The sequence below is a fragment of the Amblyraja radiata genome, chromosome 4 (assembly GCF_010909765.2).
Source record: "Amblyraja radiata isolate CabotCenter1 chromosome 4, sAmbRad1.1.pri, whole genome shotgun sequence".
NCBI lineage: Eukaryota > Metazoa > Chordata > Chondrichthyes > Rajiformes > Rajidae > Amblyraja > Amblyraja radiata.
Window position 1 is genome coordinate 117241137 of NC_045959.1, and position 19240 is coordinate 117260376.

At 42.9% G+C, this 19240-nt stretch overlaps 1 protein-coding gene across 8 annotated transcripts in view; it reads left to right on the forward strand.

Moving 5' to 3' along the window:
- smarcc1 (SWI/SNF related, matrix associated, actin dependent regulator of chromatin subfamily c member 1) overlaps window positions 1–19240 on the forward strand; it is an 85086-nt gene that overhangs the window by 46425 nt on the left and 19421 nt on the right. For 5 of the 8 annotated variants that reach the window (XM_033020331.1, XM_033020333.1, XM_033020337.1 and 2 more), the window contains exons 15-25: window positions 123–194; window positions 3196–3309; window positions 4079–4232; window positions 5969–6103; window positions 8103–8162; window positions 11138–11396; window positions 12375–12536; window positions 13346–13404; window positions 14779–14899; window positions 15374–15540; window positions 16618–16752. In XM_033020331.1, the coding sequence (XP_032876222.1) occupies window positions 123–194; window positions 3196–3309; window positions 4079–4232; window positions 5969–6103; window positions 8103–8162; window positions 11138–11396; window positions 12375–12536; window positions 13346–13404; window positions 14779–14899; window positions 15374–15540; window positions 16618–16752 (1438 nt within the window). The remainder of the gene's footprint in view (window positions 1–122; window positions 195–3195; window positions 3310–4078; window positions 4233–5968; window positions 6104–8102; window positions 8163–11137; window positions 11397–12374; window positions 12537–13345; window positions 13405–14778; window positions 14900–15373; window positions 15541–16617; window positions 16753–19240) is intronic. The other 3 variants (XM_033020334.1, XM_033020332.1, XM_033020336.1) reach the window with 3 other exon arrangements.

Consider the following 19240-nt stretch of genomic DNA (forward strand, 5'->3'; position numbering starts at 1 on the left):
GCTACGGGTTTATGCCCATTGAGGAAAAATGGGAAATGCCTTTTTTCAGGCCTTGTGTTTAGTTGGAGCAGATATATTCAATGTGGAGATGAGGTAAACAATGGGATTTCCTCCTTTTGTAGCATTCATGAGATAGAACGCCGTGCCTTACCTGAATTCTTCAACGGAAAAAATAAGTCCAAGAGTCCAGAAATGTGAGTAAATAAAAACTTAAACACTTCTGTTCTCTCACAAATGAGCTGAAAATATATTTGTGTTTTGAGTGTCTTAGCGTCTTCAATTCTTTCAGTATAGTTGTTCGGTGCTTGTTAAGAAATTCTGTTTTGAGAGATTTTTGTGTAAATGTAACTGAGCAGCAGATTGTAGAAGTCTTTTGTTCGCTTGCTGATGTTAATATACGATTTACATCTCCAAGGATATATTTTCTTGCCCTGTTTGTTCAATTCTGATCTGTTGTGAAACATATTGCTTTTGAGATTTTCATTGTAATTTCATAAATGATGGGAGCAACATCAAGGTTCAGGAACAGCTTATTCCCCACAGCCATCAGACTATTAAACTCAACTCAAACAAAAATCTGAACTTTAATAGCCTATTGCACTATTCAATGGTATATGGACACACTGATCTGTTCTGTATTTATTTATGCCTATAATATTCTGTTGTGCTGAAGCAAAGCAAGAATTTCATTGTCTTATCTGGGACACATGACAATAAACTCTCTTGAATCTTGAGCTGAATTAGGCCATTCGGCCCATCATTCAATCATGGCTGATCCATCTTTCCCTCTTAACCCTATTCTCCTGCCTTCTCCCCATAACCCCCGATACCTGATCTGATACCCTGTCTTCTTTTATTGACTTTAGCTTCTCTATCTTCTTGGGCTTTATTCCTATTGATCAAATTAGGCTGAGTTATTGTTTCTGCCAAGCGCAAGTACAGTTTTTCATTGTTTGTTTTGAATGTTTAATTGATGGTGTAAAGGTGGAGCTGTGTAAGGTGGACTCGGACAATAAGTCAAAATCTATAGCTGAATAACGGGAGATGTTCAAGCATCTTGTCCATGACAAAGGAGGATTCCATGAGAAAGACACACAACCTGTGGGTAACAAAGGATACCACGGGTTATGTTAAACTGAAAAGTAGGGCATACAAAGTGGCAAGAACTGGTGGTAGGCTGGAGAACTGGGAGGGTTCAGGGATTTAGCAGCAAACGACTAAAACCTCAAAAAGGAGTAAATTGATTTGAGATCAACTTTGTACGTAATATCAAAACTGTACAAGTTTCTATGCGTGTGTCAATTGGCAATGGCAGTTAAAGAAAGTGAAACTGTTAGGAAATGAGGCTGGTAAATGAATAAGGGGAAACAAAGTTTTAAATGAATTATACACAGCCATCTTCACTGGAAGAATCTGCAAATATCTCTAACATAAGATTTGAAATAACAGTGGATCTTGTAGAAATGCTAATCAATGGATGAAGTATTGGAGCAGCTCACTGGGCTGAAAATTGGCGAATCGCCAGGACCCAATGGCTTAGATTTTTTAAATAAATGCCAGCAGAGATGGCCAAGGTGTTGCTCCAACCTACCTCATTGCACACCATGGATATTTTTCTCTTTAGCTGTAATGTCATAAGGCTTGGACACTCCAAGCATTGAAATATTTTTCCCTTTGTACAACCTGCTGTGCAGGTGAAGGACTTGATTGTGCTCGTGTTTTGTTGATTTGACTGGATAGCATGAAAACCAAGCTTTTCACTGAGCATACCAATATGTACAGAAGAGGATCTGAGGCCATCAGACTGAAAGGCAATGCAGGCTTGAGGGACTGAGTAGCCAACTCCCACTCCTTCAATCTTTTGTTTTTACTTTTGTTTCTTCTGCCCTGGAAGAGGTTCCTGTATTGTGCTTGATACAACCCCTCTTTTCTGAGAACCGTGAAGAATAAAGCTTGGTAGCGCTGTCGTGATGGTTTGGCAGATTAAGTAGTGTGTTTCTGTTTGCGAATTTAAGTTGCAGCTTGTGGTACTTTTTCTGAACAGAATGATGCCGTCAAAAGTCCTGTTTCCTTCAATGTCACTCCATCATTGTGTTCATTTGAATCAGCTATGCTTGTGTTGGCATTTCTATATTTGAAATGCAAGTTTACTTTCAAATTACAGAGTAGTCATGTTCTTATCCATCAAATCCATATCTTGCACTCAGGTAGTTAATCTTCGGTGATATTTTGGTTCATCTTATATGTACTGAACCTTATGCATAAGTATATATTATACTGTTATCTTCAGAATGCTGAGATGAATTGTGCTTGAATTAATTAATTGAACTGAAACTATTTTTTCACTTCTTGCGAATTGGGTTCATAAGTTCATTTATTGTCACATATACCAATTGGTGTAGTGAAATTCACTGGCCAGGTCAGTCATACAATTTAAAAACGCACCAGACTCAGAAAACACATTTTAACATAAACATCCATCACAGTGACCCCTACACATTCCTCACTGCGATGGAAGGCGAAATAAAGTTCCAAGTCCTTCACTTGTTGTTCTTCCTTGATCGGGGGTCTCGAGCCCCCCCGTTGACGGGACGGTCTTGACTCCCGTAGCCGGAGGCGTTCGGGCCCTCTGCGTCGAGGCGTTCAGCTCCCGCATCGGGGGGTTGTCAGCTCCCCTGCGCCGGGCGATCAAACCTCGCGTCGGGGCCAGTTGAACCTTCTGCGGCGTTGGAGCTCCCGACTAGCCTCTCCCGAGACTGTGAGCCCGCAGTGGGAGCGATCCCAGGCAAGGGATCCGCTTACCGCGATAGGGCTCACGACAGTCCGAGGCGGCTTCCAGCTCTATCGATGGTAGGCCGCAGAGCCCGGAGAATGTGATCCGAAACGTGATCACATCTCCGGGAAGGTAAGATTCCCCCCATTTCCCCCCCCTCCCCCCACATAAAACAAACAGAAGAACATTAAAACAAACTTTAAACTAACGCTAAAAATAACAAAAAGGATGATAAAAACGAACAGACTGTCGGCAGGGCTGCCATCTTCCTCCTCCGGCGCCCCATGGATGTGGTATTTGGTATTTGCGTTTGGTATTTTAACAAGCAAATTACAAATTACTTGTGATAAATGTTAGCATATTTCATAGGACCTCGTTTTCAAAAAGAGCATTTAAAAAAAATATTGTGTCCAATTCCACAGATATTTGGCATATCGAAACTTCATGATAGATACTTACCGACTAAATCCTCAAGAATACCTGACCAGTACGTCTTGCCGGAGAAATTTAACAGGGGATGTATGTGCTGTGATGAGGTAAGGCAAGGGCATTCGTGGAGGTGGGAGGGGCAACAGAAAATGAAAAGCAGCAATCTAACATTTTAATTGGCAGAGGGAGAAAACAGATGGAATGAAACAAGATAAAGGACTGCTTTTTCAATCCTTTTATTCCCCTTTCTCTTTGCCAATTAAAGCATGTTTGATATCTGCTTTCTCTTCATTCTAAAAAAACGTCACCGACTTTACCTGCTTTCTTCATATGCTGCTAGCCTAAGTATTTGTAGTACTTAAATGTTTTATTTCCATTTTCAATCAACGGCTGTTTTTTGATTTCTCTGAAAGGTTTTGTCTTGAAGTAAAGATATGAATGGTCTGTAGCTAAAACTTCACACGTGGGTTCTGTCTGACTACTCTTTCAGAAACTGTTTTGCATGCGTCCTTTTTTCTTGCCACAGTGACTGGGAAAATTGGAGATAAGTAACAAACATGTAGATGCTCTTAGTCACACAATGTGATTACTCCAGGGATAATAAATCAACGCATGTTTTCTGTCATATGGTGATTAAGGGGGACGATGGAACGCTTGTTTGCCTTCCCCTCCATCCCCAAATAAAAGTTAAAAATTAATGCTCACGTTTAAAACAGAAAATACTGCATCTATTATTTGTGGTGTTGGTAATGATGAAAGTGCAAAATAAACCAATGCATACAAGTTGGTACCATGAAGAGGGAACTCTGCTGGATTGGACATGTGCTGGTGAACACACTTGACCGTATATATTCATGTGCACCCTGCTTTCTGCAGAGTTCATGCCTTCTTGGAGCAGTGGGGCCTCGTGAATTACCAAGTGGATGCCGACAGTCGACCTCTGCCAATGGGACCTCCTCCAACCCCTCACTTCAATGTTCTTGCGGATACACCCTCCGGCTTGGTGCCAGTTCATCTCAGGACCCCTCAAGTAAGAAATGCAAAATCATCTCTGGGCCCCCATTCTCTCTACATTCCCAAGTTAAGGGCCTGTCCCACTTACGCGACCTTTACAGGCGACTGCCGGCACCCGTCATAGGTCGCCGAAACTTTCAACATGTTGAAAATTCAGCGGCGACCAGAAAGACGCTACGACTGTATGGTTGTGAGAGGTCTCCTATGGTCGTGAGAGATTACCCGCGACATGTCGCCAGGGGTCGCCTGTATGGTCATGAGAGGTCTCCTATGGTCGTGAGAGGTCCCCAAAGGGTTGTAGCGTCTTTCTGGTCACCGTTGAATTTTCAAATGTTGAAAATTTCGGCGACCTATGACGGGTGCCGGCTGTGGCCTGTAAAGGTCGCGTAAGTGGGACTTTAATGTAACCTCTTGTTTATTGGAGCTGGTGGAGGAGAAATTTTGTGTACATTTTTTCCATAATGCAAGACTTGCCGGTAAGGTATCACTATGTGCATTTATTTACCTAATTGGCTATTAAATATAAAATGTTTTGCACCACTGATAATCGTGATTCCCAGAAAAGGTTTGTTTTTGTGGTAAATCAGATGTAGATTCCCAGACTTGGTGCTTGTGTTTATTTTGGATCATCATGTAATTTTTAAGCAAGTATTTTTGGTTTGCATCTTTGAATAGGTATAAACCTTACCTTCACTACACCAAATGAGGTTAATCTTCTCTTTTTAACATTATAACTTAAGCCCTGTTTCTTTTGTGCAGATGACCATGCGTTTTCTTTTTAATTGAATTCGAGGCTTGGTAAAGCTGCTACTTAATAGCCCCCGAGAGCCAGGTTTGATCCAGACCTCTGGTGCTGTTCATTTGGAGTTTGTGCGTTCTCACGGTGACTGCGGGAGTTTCCTCCAGTTTCCTCCCATATCCCAAAGATGTGCTGGTTTAACTGCCCCTAATGTGTAGGGAGTGGATGCGAAAGTGGTATAACATAGACACTAGACAATAGGTGCAGGAGCAGGCCATTTGGCCCTTCGAGCCAGCACCGCCATTCAATGTGATCATGGCTGATCATCCCCAATCAGTACCCCGTTCCTGCCTTCTCCCCATATCCCCTGACTCTGCTATTTTAAGAGCCCTATCTAGCTCTCTCTTGAAAGCATCCAGAGAACTGGCCTCCACCGCCCTCTGAGGCAGATAATTCCACAGACTCAACACTCTCTGTGAGAAAAAGAGTTTCCTCGTCTCTGTTCTAAATGGCTTACTCCTTATTCTTAAACTGTGGCCCCTGGTTCTGGACTCCCCCAACATCGGGAACATGTTTCCTGCCTCTAGCGTGTCCAAACCCTTAACAATCTTATATGTTTCACTGAGATCCTCTCTCATCCTTCTAAACTCCAGAGTGTACAAGCCCAGCTGCTCCATTCTCTCAGCATATGAAAGTCCCGTCATCCCGGGAATTAACCTTGTAAACCTACGCTGCACTCCCTCAATAACAAGAATGTCCTTCCTCAGATTAGGGGACCAAAACTGCACACAATACTCCAGGTGTGGTCTCACTAGGGCTCTGTACAACTGCGTTAGGACCTCTTTGCTCCTATAGAATCTGTATGAATGGGTGATCGATGGTCAGCATCAATTCAGTGAGGTGAAGGGCCTGCTTTCATGCTCTAGCTATAAGTCATACCTGCCTGAAATCATGAGCATACTGTTTAAATAGACTTGGATTACTAAGTTATTGTTGTTTCATGTCCACTAAAGTCGCAAATTGTGATGCAGATTCCAGCCAACCAACAGTTGTTGAACTTCCCAGAAAAGCCAAAGGACAAACCGGCTGACCTGCAGAACTTTGGGCTGCGGACAGACATGTACGCAAGAAAGGGCACCTTGGCTAAAGTAAGCATTACATTTTTACTTGAAGGGATTTCCATGGGTCTGGAGATTTTCGGAAGGGAGAATTCACGGAAACTCTGCTGGATGCAAAAAAATTGATGAAAATGTAAGGAAGCTTGAAATGTTGGTAGAAACAGGAAATGGATGAATTGAACCTTGGATTGAATTGAATTGAATTGAATACCTTTATTTGTCATTCAGACCTTTCGGTCTGAACGAAATGCTGTTGCCTGCAGCCATACATGTAATAATAACAAAACACAATAAACACAAATTAACATCCACCACAGTGAGTTCACCAAACACCTCCTCACTGTGATGGAGGCAAAAGTCTTAGAGTTACTGTCTCTTCCCTCCTCTTCTCCCTCTGCGCCTATTTATGTACTAAAATTATCGATTTTGTTTGGATGCGAAAGTGACTTGGATCCATTTATTTTCCATTTGCCATCTGGGCACATTCCTATTTTGGCTGCCATTTGAAAGAGTGCTTTTTAATTCAGAAATTGCACATCAGAAGCTTCCAATTTTTTTAGTTCAATCTCCAATAACAGTTTAGATTTCACACATTCATGTGTAATGATATTTTTTTATATTTTCGTAATGAAACTAGAATTGACTATTTCTTTTTGTCAAAATTTTTTTTTGTTTTTTTCTCGTCTGTCAATCGAGCAACAAATGTTTTTCACAGTACCTCTGTAAATGTAACAATAAACTAGACTAAACTAACCTTTTGCGATGAAGCAACAAAGTTCAAGAGCATGAAGTGCTGGAGTAACTCAGCAGGTCGGGCAACATCTCTGGAGAACGTGGATAGTTGACGTTTCGGTTCTTGAACCAAAATGTCTTCACCTATCCTTGCTCACCAGAAATGTTGCCTGACCTGTGGAGCTACTCCAGCACTTTGTGTCCTTTTGTGTATTAACCAGCATCTGCAGTTCTTTGTTTTCACAAGCAACACTCACTGAGCTACCTAAGGTTCATCAGTTGGTTAGTTGAAAGTGAAATCGGAAAAGCAGAAACATTTTGAGAGGTACATGTAATGTTTTGTTTGGGATGAATGGATTTCCAAAGAGATTAATGTTAGGAACTTCATTTTTAAACTTGGACTCTGCTCCCCGCCCCTCCAACATCCAAAAATATCAAGAGAATCATGTTGTTAATAATAACAAGGTATTAATGTGCCTAAACCTCTGCCATTGCTTTACTGGGAGGTTAAATGGGATTAAGATGAGTAGCAAGTTTTACATCCTCATGGTACTATGGCCGGAGGTAGATATTTGGAGCCTGATGAATTCTGAGAATCGTCATCATTGATCACATCATAAAATAGACTTTCAGTGTTCCAGGACTCTGAAGATACTCTGGCTTATAGACAGTAGACAATAGGTGCAGGAGTAGGCCATTCGGCCCTTCGAGCCAGCACCGCCATTCAATGTGATCATGGCTGATAATCCACAATCAGTACCACCCGTTCCTGCCTTCTCCCCATATCCCCTGACTCCGCTATTTTTAAGAGCCCTATCTAGCACCTAAAGTATCTTTGGCTTACTTGTGTACTTCACATCTTTGGTGGGGTATTGTAATGAAGCAGTGGTTTACATCAAGAGGTTGATGAAGCTTGCAGATTAAATCATATCCCATGTGTTATTGGGATGGAATTAATGGCTTCTGATTGTTTCTCAGCCCAGAATAGAGATCTAATGTTTCTCATTAGCGAATGATCTTTGCTGGAAAATGCAATTGTAACCATGGCGATGGTAACTCGCTCTGGATTGGCACCATACAGATGAACATATTGCCCATGCTGTGCATTTGTGTGTCAAGTCTTTTTTTGGAAGTGTTGCTATCTACATGTGAATCTCTTAAGACTTTGTGCCTTGGTTTCATGAATAGAAGAAATGAAAGGAAAGCTTCAAAAGTAAATCAAACGATTGAGGTAGTGCATTACGTTAGCACCTTTCCAATGACATGCTCATATTTTTCCACTGTGTCTATGTTGCAGCAAAGCAAAGCCAATGCAGCCCGAGACTGGACAGACCAGGAAACCCTTCTCCTATTAGAGGTGAGTCATTCTCATTCAAAACATCATTCATTGTGGCAGCAGCTCAGGCACAACAGAAGATAGTATGAAAATAATATGTTTTTTTTGCTATTCATGGAACATAAAGCAATGCAGCACCAGAACAGGCCCTTTGGCCCACAATATCTGTGCCGAACATGATGCCAAAGCCAACTCTTATCTACCTACACATTATCCTTATCCCGATGTTGGGGAAGTCCAGAACAAGGGGTCACAGTTTAAGGATAAGAGGGAAGTCTTTTAGGACCGAGATGAGAAAATCATTTTTTACACAGAGAGTGGTGAATCTGTGGAATGCTCTGCCACAGAAGGTAGTTGAGGCCAGTTCATTGGCTATATTTAAGAGGGTTAGATGTGGCCCTTGTGGCTAAAGGGATCAGGGTGTATGGAAAGAAGGCAGGGATGGGATACTGAGTTGGATGATCAGCCATGATCATATCGAATGGCGGTGCAGGCACGAAGGGCCGAATGGCCTACTACTGCACCTATTTTCTATGTTTCCATTCCATGTACCTATCCAGAACTCTTAAAGGCCACTAAGCACCACCTCCCCCAACAGCATGTATCAGGTACTCGCCACCCTCTGTTTTTCAAAATAAAAACTTGCCCTGCATATCTCCTTTTAACTTTTTTCCCCCCTCATCTTAAAGTTGCGCCCTGCTGATGCTTGAATTTTCCATAATGCGGAACAAAAGATTCTGACTGTCCACCCTGTCTGCCTAGCATAATTTTATATACTTCATCAGGTTGCCCAGCAACCTTTGGCGTTCCAGAGAAAACTATCCAAGTCTTTCCAATCTCTCCTTGGAGCCAATGCCCCTAATTGAGGTGTCATTCTGGTAAACCTCCTCTTGCTCCCTTTCTGAAGCCTCCACATCCTCCATGTAATGGGGCAACCAGAACTGCAATACTTCAAATACAGCCTAATTGAAGGTCTATAAAGCTGCATCATAAGTTCCTGACACTTGTACTCAATACCTCAATGCTACAAGATCAAGCATGTCATATGCCTCCTACTTGTGTTGTCACTTTCAGGGAGTTCTGGACTTGGGCACCTAGATCCCTCTCTGTACATCAATGCTGCTAACGGTCATGCCATTAATTGTATATTTTCCCCTGATATTTGACTTTCCAAAGTGCAACGCCTCACTAGTGGTCTCTATTCCATGGAGCGCAGGAGGATGAGGGGAGATCTTCTAGAGGTATACACAATCATGAGAGGAATAGATCGGGTAGCTGTACAGAGTCCTTTACCCAGAGTAGGGGAATCGAGGACCAGAGGACATAGGTTCAAGGTGAAGGGGAAAAGATTTAATAGGAATCCGAGAGGTAACACTTTCTCACAAAGGGTGGTGAGTATATGGGAAAAAGCTGCCAGAGGAGGTAGTTATCCCATCGTTTAAGGAAGAGACAGGTACATGGTTAGGGCAGGTTTGGAGGGATATGGATCAAGCGCAGGCAAGTGAGCTACCCTAGGACATTGTTGGTCGGTGTAGGTGAGTTGGACCGAAGGGCCTGTTTCCACACTGTTTCACTCTATGACGGGTGGGGAACCTTTCCACGTTGGAATGCCGCATTAAGTTAGCTGTAATCTAATAAGGCCACATCCAAGAAACTTTAATTAGATATACTTCAAAATTTACATTGTTTTGTTAAAATATCCCTCATGACTTTCTTATGTTTTAATTGTGGCCGTCAGTCGGGGAGGATTATTTAGTTGAATCTTCTTTTACTCTTTGGTATTTTAAATACGTTAATTTTAAGATTAAAATAAAAATAATAAAAGACGAACAAAAACATTAATAAAAATAAAAGGATTTGTTCTACAAAATTTGGATTCATTCAAAAGGCTACAGGTTCCCCACCCCTGCTCTATGACCTCACACTTGCTCTGATTAAACTCCATCTGCCGTATCTCTGCCCCTTTCAGTAGCTGATCTGTATCCCCCCATATACTTTGACAGCCTTCCTCACAATCTGTGACTCCAGCAATCTTTGGGTCGTCTGCAAACTTGTTAATCAACCTGTTTAGTCCAAGTCATATAATATATCACAAATACTTGCAGAACTCCACTGGTCACAGACCTCCAGCCTGAGTATTGTCCTTCCACCATAACCCTTCCAGCCCAACCCTCTGTCAGTAAGTCTGTTCTGAAACCAAGCAAATCCTATCCTGAAAAAATATCTCCAGTAGCTTCCCTACCACTGACATGAGGCTCACTGGCCTATAATTCCCTGGTTTTTCTCTACTTCCCTTAAATAAAAGAACAAGTTCTCAAGTCCTCCGGGACCTTGCCTGTGACTTGAGAAGACGCAGAGATCTTCATCAAGGCTCCCACAATCTCCCCTCTTGCCTCTCAATAACCTGGGATAGATCCCATCAGATCCTTGGGATTTATCCACCTTCACAATCTTCAAGAGCCCCAACACCTTATTTTCGTAGAGAAAAACATTTTGAATAAGGATGCAGGTAACGGTGGTGTCTGGCTGTTTGCATTTCATAGCATGCAATCTGCTTCCTTGTAATCTTCTGAAGGAAAAATAATCCCCAGACTACATCTACATAGCAGAATTCAGCGCTCTGGTGAACAACTCCGCTTGGTTTCTTTCTCCTTGGTAATTGTCTTGGTTTACTGTGCATATAAAAGGCCTTGGGATTTTATTTAATCTGACTTGCCAATGACATTTCATGGTATCTTTTGGCCATCTATTATTTTAACTTTTTTTCATCTCTACCTGAAATGCCATCAATCCATTTTCTCCTGAGATGCTGCCTAATCTGCTGAGTTACTCCAGCAATTGTGTCCTTTTGTGTATTAACTAACATCCTCAGTTCCTTGTTTCTACACGCTGACTCTCAGCTGCCATGAGTTTACCAGTGTTCCATAAATACGTGCTTATACCAAATGTAACTACAGCTGATTTATTTGAATGAAATGAATCTTTTTCATGTTTAGGCTCTGGAAATGTACAAGGATGACTGGAACAAAGTATCTGAGCACGTTGGAAGCCGCACGCAAGATGAGTGCATACTGAATTTCTTGCGGCTCCCCATTGAAGACCCATATCTTGAAGACACCGATTCCTCCCTTGGTCCTTTGGCCTTTCAGCCGGTTCCTTTCAGCCAGTCTGGGAATCCTGTCATGAGCACTGTGGCGTTTCTGGCCTCTGTCGTGGATCCCCGAGTTGCTGCGGCGGCTGCCAAAGCTGCTCTAGGTGAGAAACTAACAGACATAGTTTCCAAAAGCTGTATTCTCCCAACGCTTCTCAGCCCTGCGGCACAGTGGGGCAGCGGTAGAGTTGCTGCCTCAGCGCCAGAGACCCAGGTTCGATTCTGACAACGGGTGCTGTCTGTACGGAGTTTGTATGTTCTCGCTGTGACCGCCTTTTACAATAGACGATAGGTGCAGGAGTAGTCCATTCGGCCCTTCGATCAATGTGATCATGGTTGATCATCCCCAATCAGTACCCCGTTCCTGCCTTCTCCCCAGATCCCCTGACTCTGCTGTTTTTCAGAGCCCTATCTCGCTCTCTGTTGAAAGCATCCAGAGAACCTGCCTCCACCGCCCTCTGAGGCAGAGAATTCCACAGACTCAACACTCTCTGTGAGAAAAGGTGTTTCCTCGTCTCCGTTCTAAATGGCTTACTCCTTATTCTTAAACTTCTCCAAGATCTTTGGTTTCCTCTCATGCTCCAGATGTACATGTTTGTAATTATTTGGCTTGGTATAAATGTCAAAAAATGTACTCCGTGTGTGTAGGGTAGTGTTAATGTGCTGGGATCGCTGGTCGGCACGGACTCGGTGGGCAAAAGGGCTTGCTTGTGTGCTGCATCTCTTAAACTAAAAACTCTCGTATTTGAAATTTCCTCTCTGGGGGAGAGATAAAACCGATCTATACCTCTCATAATTTTATATACTTTTATTGGGTATCACCTCACCTATTTCTCCAGGGAACATGATGCAAGGTCTGTTTCCCAAGGCCTCTAACTGCAAGAAGTGGAAATGGATACCAGATGAATTGCCAATGTAATTTGGTGGAGCAACTTTTCTAATCTGCATAACCATGGCAGTTCATAAAATAGGTTACTTTCATAATCAGGGATGTCGATTCATTTAATCTGCATCAGTGTTAGAGGTGGATTGGCATAGAGATGGTGAAAAGGTGTGGAGCGTAAATGTATATTTTTCTGCAGAGGAATTTTCCCACGTTAAGGAGGAAGTGCCGGTGGAACTGGTGGAGGCGCATGTGAAGAAGGTGCAAGAGTTGGCCCGGTCTTCAGGGAAAGTTGACCCTTCCTATGGCTTGGAAAAAAGTGGCATTGCAGGCACTGCTCCAGAGGAACCAGAGAAAACTGGTGAGTTAGAACAGTTGCACTTGCATTTAACCAGCATTATTGAAGCAAGTCACTTTTTGATTATAATGGACATTGACTTGTTGTTAGAGTGTGCTCTTTTTGTTCCGGAAGACATGTTCTCCTCAGCCTGTGAGGTCCACCCCCCAGATTTTTTTAATGAAATCCATTACCTATGCATTGAACTTTGCTTTTGCCAAAAGGGCCTGCTATTTTGTTCTTGGAGCCCAATGTGCTGTATAATATTTGACATGGTGTCAGGATTCAAGGTCTTGACAACCGAATGAGCAAGCAAGGGGGGGGGGTTGAATTGGGAAAAAAATGCTTGCAAATATATCTTTAAAGAAATTTAGCTTGGTATAAATAAATGTCAAAACAATATCCTCAGTGTGTGTGTGTGTGTTTGTGTGTGTGGTAGTGTTAATGTGCGGGGATTGCTGGTCGGCGTGGACTCGGTGGGCAAAAGGGCTTGTTTCTGTGCTGTATCTAAACTACACTAAAAACATGTGTATTTGACATTTTCTCTCTGGGGGAGCAATACAACCTATCTATACCTGGCGGGGGCGGGGGCGGGGGCGGGGGCGGGGGGGGGGGAGTGGTGTGGAAGAGATGTTATGAGAGAAAGGATATATGATTTGGGCTTTGGTGTTGGGTGACACGGGGTGCTGTATGCAAAATGAAGAGATGGATCGTAGAAAAAAAAATCTTGCGTGATGAAATATGAATGTTCTGCAATGTAGCTTGTAAGTTCTATACCAAAACTCATGGGTGCTCTATAATAGTTGTACCTTCTGTTTCATTCTCTTTATCAGCAGATGTTGAAGAGGAGAAAATGGAAACTCGAGAATCGGAAAGTCAAGAATCTGAAAAGGTGAGCTGTTCTGCGCACTAAGAGCATCAAAGGGCTGAGCAGTCCTCGTTCTCAGCCCAATGTGATGAATGAAGGACAAATTTGGTTAACGTCTTGGTTAGTAAACCGGATTTGATCCCGATTACAGTTCTGTGTGTAGAGTTTGCACGTTCTACCCTGTGACCCACGTGGGTTTTCTCCGGGTGCTCCAGTTTCCTCCCACATCCCAATGACGTGCAGATTTGTAGGTTAATTGGCTTGTGTAAGTTGTCCCTGGCGTGCAGGATATTTTTAAGGCAGAGATAGATAGATGGGGAGAAAGCAGGAGGATGGGGTTGAGAGTGAAAGATAGATCAGCCATGATTGAATGGCAGAGTAGACGGTGGGCTGGATGGCTTCATTCTGCTTCTATCACTTATCAACTAGTGTACTGGTGATCACTGGTAGGCACGGACTCGGTGGACCGAAGGGCCTGATTCCTCGCTGTTTCTCTCAACTAAACTAAAAGTACGGGAGGTACGAGCTGGAAACTGAGCACTAAACCTCATTGAAAATATCTGCCATTGTTGTGCTAAACTGTTTTATATTTAGTTAATTCTAATAGCGTATTTCACAATCTCTCAATGATCTGTACACAAGCTAGTTTCCCACTCCTCTCTCCTGAGCTTGTTGCTGCTTCCTGGGCACGCCTTGTCCTTGATGTCAATAGACAAAAGGTGCAGGAGTAGGCCATTCGGCCCTTCGAGCCAGCACCGCCATTCAATGTGATCATGGCTGATCATCCCCAATCAGTACCCCGTTCCTGCCTTCTCCCCATATCCCCCGACTCCGCTATTTTTAAGAGCTCTATCTAGCTCTCTCTTGAAAGCATCCAGAGAACCTGCCTCCACTGCCCTCTGAGGCAGAGAATTCCACAGACTCACCACTCTCTGTGAGAAAAAGTGTTTCCTTGTCTCCGTTCTAAATGACTTACTCCTTATTCTTAAACTGTGGCCCCTGGTTCTGGACTCCCCCAACATCAGGAACATGTTTCCTGCCTCTAGTGTGTCCAAGCCCTTAACAATCTTATATGTTTCAATCAGATCTCCTCTCATCCTTCTAAACTCCAAAGTGTACAAGCCCAGCCGCTCCATTCTCTCAGCATGTGACAGTCCCGCCATCCTGGGAATTAACCTTGTAAACCTACGCTGCACTCCCTCAATAGCAAGAATGCCCTTCCTCAAATTAGGTGACCAAAACTGCACACAATACTCCAGGTGCGGTCTCACTAGAGCTCTGTACAACTGCAGGACCTCTTTGCTCCTATATGTCCAAGCAGTGTTTTGTACCAAAGGTGACACCATTCTCATGCAGAAAAAGAATTTGTGTTCAACAGACACACTTGCCTTTTACCAGGTGGAACACAAAGAGGAGACTGAAGCAGTTTCGGAGAATACAGAGAAGATTCAAGTTCCATCTCCCAAAGAGTTGGAGAAACCCCCAGAAGTGGAAATGGCAAGCACTGACGTGAAACCAGGTATGTTTAATGTAGTGAGTTTTCAAAAATCGATTGATGTGCTTATGAAGAATAAACTCCTCATAGCATCGTGTTATTTCCTAAGCATGAATGCTTGCCATCCACCAGACTTAATGCTAAATAACAAATGAGATATCTTTGCATTCGGTGTGCTTGTATGAAGGAACAGTCAACTTTAATTGGGTTTGTTCAGCATAATTTATAAAAATGCTACAACGAGTAGCTGGACCGAGTGTGTTAAATGTGGGGTTTAGTAAGCGGTTCTGACTGGTAAACGAGCTAATGGGAAATCCTTACAACAAAACCAAAATTTCTAATGTTCTCCAGCGATGCTGCCTGAGATACTCCCGCACTTTTTTTTTTGTTGTAAACTATCATCTGCAGTTCCTTGTTTCAACATGCCAACATTACTTGTCTGTTCTTGACAATTGTTGAATTTTCACACATTTTCTGAACCTTATTTTGGTCTGCCAGTTGGATCTGAAGACAAAGATAAAGAAGAAAACAAGGAGAATATTGACATTAGCAGTAAAGATAAAGAAGTGGACGTTGGGAAGAAGAAGCTGCAGCATCACATTGGGGAAGGAAACATTGTCACGGCTGCTGCAGCAGCCCTGGCATCGGCTGCTACAAAGGCAAAGGTAACTGTGTTTCTGAGCAAACTCTAAGAACAGACTTAAATTAGAACAGGCAAGTGGGACTAGCTGAGGAGGGGCATCTTGGTCGGCATCTGGGTCGGATACGATTTATGTAAAATAAACAAATACGACAGATTTAATTCAGTTTATTGTCATGTGTACAGAGGTAGCGGGGAGATGAGTGTGTGGCCAGGATGGTGTGGGTCCTTGATGCTGCCAGCCTTTTTGAGGCAGCGAATGCGATAGATCCCCTCGATGGAAGGGAGGTCAGAGCCGATGATGGACTGGGCAGTGTTTACTACTTTTTGTAGTCTTTTGAATCTTGAATGTGCGAGTTGGGCCGAAAGGACTGTTTTCATGTTGTTTGGCTAAATAACTGAAGACCTTAAACAGAAAATGGGAATAAGATTTATGTAAAATAAACAAATACGATTCAGTTTATTGTCATGTATACAGAGGTACGGTGAAAGGTTTTTTGTGTGCTATCCAGTCAGCAGAAAGGCAATACATAATTATAATCGAGTCATTTACAGTGTAATCATGTTTTGTCTTTCTGCTGACGTGTTAGCCGTTAAGCATACAGAAAGATCGCATATCGAGCTATAAGATAACTGACCCTTTGTTAGTTGAGAAGTTTTGGGCAGGGCACCAGGAGAACTCTCCATTTCCTCATAGATATACACTTTCCAGTAATTCATATATGAAGTATTGGAAGGTCCCAAAATGCTTCAGTGACGTAACTTGGACAGGGCTTGACACCCAGCCAAAATAAACGTAATCAAAATAATAAGATCTGGAGGTGTGTATTTTCATACTTCTGTTTAGATATACAACGTGGAAACGGGCCCCGTCGGCTCACCAAGTCCGTGCTGATCAGGGATCACCCCATTCAGAAATGGCTCGTCAAGCTACTAAGACAGTCTAGGCTGGACAATAAACACCCATTTTGTTTGCCATGTCCATATTCCAAAAAATGAATTAAATACATTCCATGTAGGGCGAAGAATTTCTATTAATGGATTGTCTTTATTGGATTTAATTTTTCCTGCTTTATCGCTGAATCTCCTCATTTTACACCAGCACCTCGCAGCGGTGGAGGAGAGGAAGATCAAGTCCCTTGTCGCTCTTCTGGTGGAAACACAAATGAAGAAACTGGAGATAAAACTCCGCCATTTCGAGGAATTGGAAACCATAATGGATCGAGAGAGAGAAGCGGTAAGATCTTTTGTCCTGATGCTCGTGATTGTGAAGGAATGCAATCAGTTTGAGATATAGCAAGAATGAGACATAAAGCTGGAATAACTCAGCGGGTCGGACAGCATCTGCGGAGAAAAGGCATGGGTGATGTTTCGGGTCGAGACCCTTCAGACTGTCAGAGAAAAGGGAAACGAGAGCTATTGAAGGTGATGTTGAGAGATATAGAACAAATGAATGAAATATATGTAAAAAGGTAACTGACAAAGGAAACTGGCCATTGTTAGCTGTCTGCTTGGTGAGAATGAGTACAGACAATGAGACTCATAAAGACTCACGCAGTTAAGCTGGCTGGAGAACATGGCCCATTTGTTGGTGTCAAAGGGAACTTGCTACTTAAACTAAAGTAATCCGCACATGGGGTATGATTTTGTTTCAAATAATGCTGGAAACAGCAGGTCAAATGTCATCTGTGGAAGTAGCATCATGAATCTGGGCCCCTTCATCAGAACTTTATCACATATTACATTACATTATTTATTTGCATTTGGCCCAAATCTTTCTAATCCTTTCCTCTTCAATCACCTGTCAAAATGTATTTTTAACGCATCCTCTGGCAGCTCATTCCATGTCTGTGTGGGGGGAAAACAAATTGTCCCTCTGATCTGCTCTGGCAAGGCATGTGCAGTAAATGACTGGACCCTGGGGAGTTTTATTGAATGAAGTGAAGAGGGGACAAGTATACAGTTCCCTGAAAGTGGTGACATCACTAGACAGGGTGGATAAGAAGGCATATGGCAGGCTTGCCTTCAGGATAGTGGCATTGAATGCAAATTTTGGGGTGCCATGTTATGGTGTACACACTTGTTCAGTTAGGTTTATTATCACGTGTACCGAGGTACAGTGAAAAGTTTCTGTTGCGTGCTAACCAGCCAGCGGAAAGGCAATATGTGATTACAATTGATCCATTCACAATGTATAGATACTTGATAAGGGAATAACGTTTATTGCAAGGTAAAATCTGATCAGAGGTAGATAGTAGCTCAGTGGTGCTCACTCGTTATGGTAGGATGATTCAGTTGCCTGATAACAGCTGGGAAGAAAATGTCCCTGAATCTGGAGGTGTGCGTTGTCACACTTCTATACCTTTTGCCCGATGGGAGAGGGGAGAAGAGGGAGTGGCCAGGGTGCGACTGGTCCTTGATTATGCTGCTGGTCTTGCCGAGGCAGCGTGAGGTATCAAAGGAGTCAATGCAAGGGAGGTTGGTTTGTGTGATGGTCTGGGCTGCGTCCACAATTCGCTGCAATTTCTTGCTGTCTTGGATGGAGCTGTTCCCAAACCAAGCTGTGATGGATCCCGATAAAATGCTTTCTATTGCGCATCTATAGAATTTGGTGATGGTTGTTGGGGACATTATAAATATTTTTTTGCTGGAAAAAAATGCTTATTTCTCCTGGAAAAAATGCTATTTTTAATCAAGACCTACCTCTGTTCAGATTCTGGACATGCCTCCTGACATAAAGACTTGAGTGGTTAATTGTCATGTATACCAACAAAGGAACAATAAAACTCTTACTTGCCAGACCTGTTGGGGTCTGTGCACACTATTTTTGGATCACCTTTTAAATTGTGAGGTATAAATGGAAGTGCGGAATGGGCCCTTCGGCCCACCGTGTCTGCACCGACCAGCGATCCCCTCACACCAACACTATCCTACACACACTAGAGACAATTTGCAATTTTAACAAAGCCAATTAACTAACAAACCTGCACATCTTTGGAGTGTGGTGGGGAACCGGAGCACCCGGAGAACCCCCATGCTGGTCACGGGGAGAAGGAACAAACTCCGTAGAGACAGCGCCCGTAGTCAGGATGGAACCCTGGCGCTGTGAGGCAGCAACTCTACCGCTGTGCCGCCCACTTTTCATTGCATGGCTTGCACTTCTTCGAAAACCTAGTTTGAAGCACTTTTTACTTTGAGGAAATCTCCTTGCACTTTCCTTAACCTTTTCTTGCACTTTCTTTCTTTTACCTGAACTTTAAATCTCTGTCTTCAGCCTTTCGATCATCAGCCAAAGGGAACAAAACCTCCTTTTACTACATTTTCAAAATGACAAGATCTCGTATTCTGTTATCAAATATCATTTCAACCTTATTTGCTGGAAGAAGAATGATCCCAGTTTAAGATTTTAAAAAAAACTAACTAGAAACCATGTCTGACAATGTAATCATCCACTGCAACGTCCAATAATACAATTGTGAAAATATTTCAAATTTTTAGTTTAGAGGTGCAGTCGGAAACAGGCTCTTTGCCCCACCGAGTCGGTGCCAACCAGCGATCTCCGCACCGTAACACCACACCACTCCATGCACACTAGGGACAATTTACAATTTTAAGAAGCCAATTAACCTGCAAACCTGTATGTCTTCGGAGTGTGGGAGGAAACCGGAGATCCCAGGGAAACCCACGCAGGTCACGGGGAGAACGTAGAGACGAGTACTTGTAGT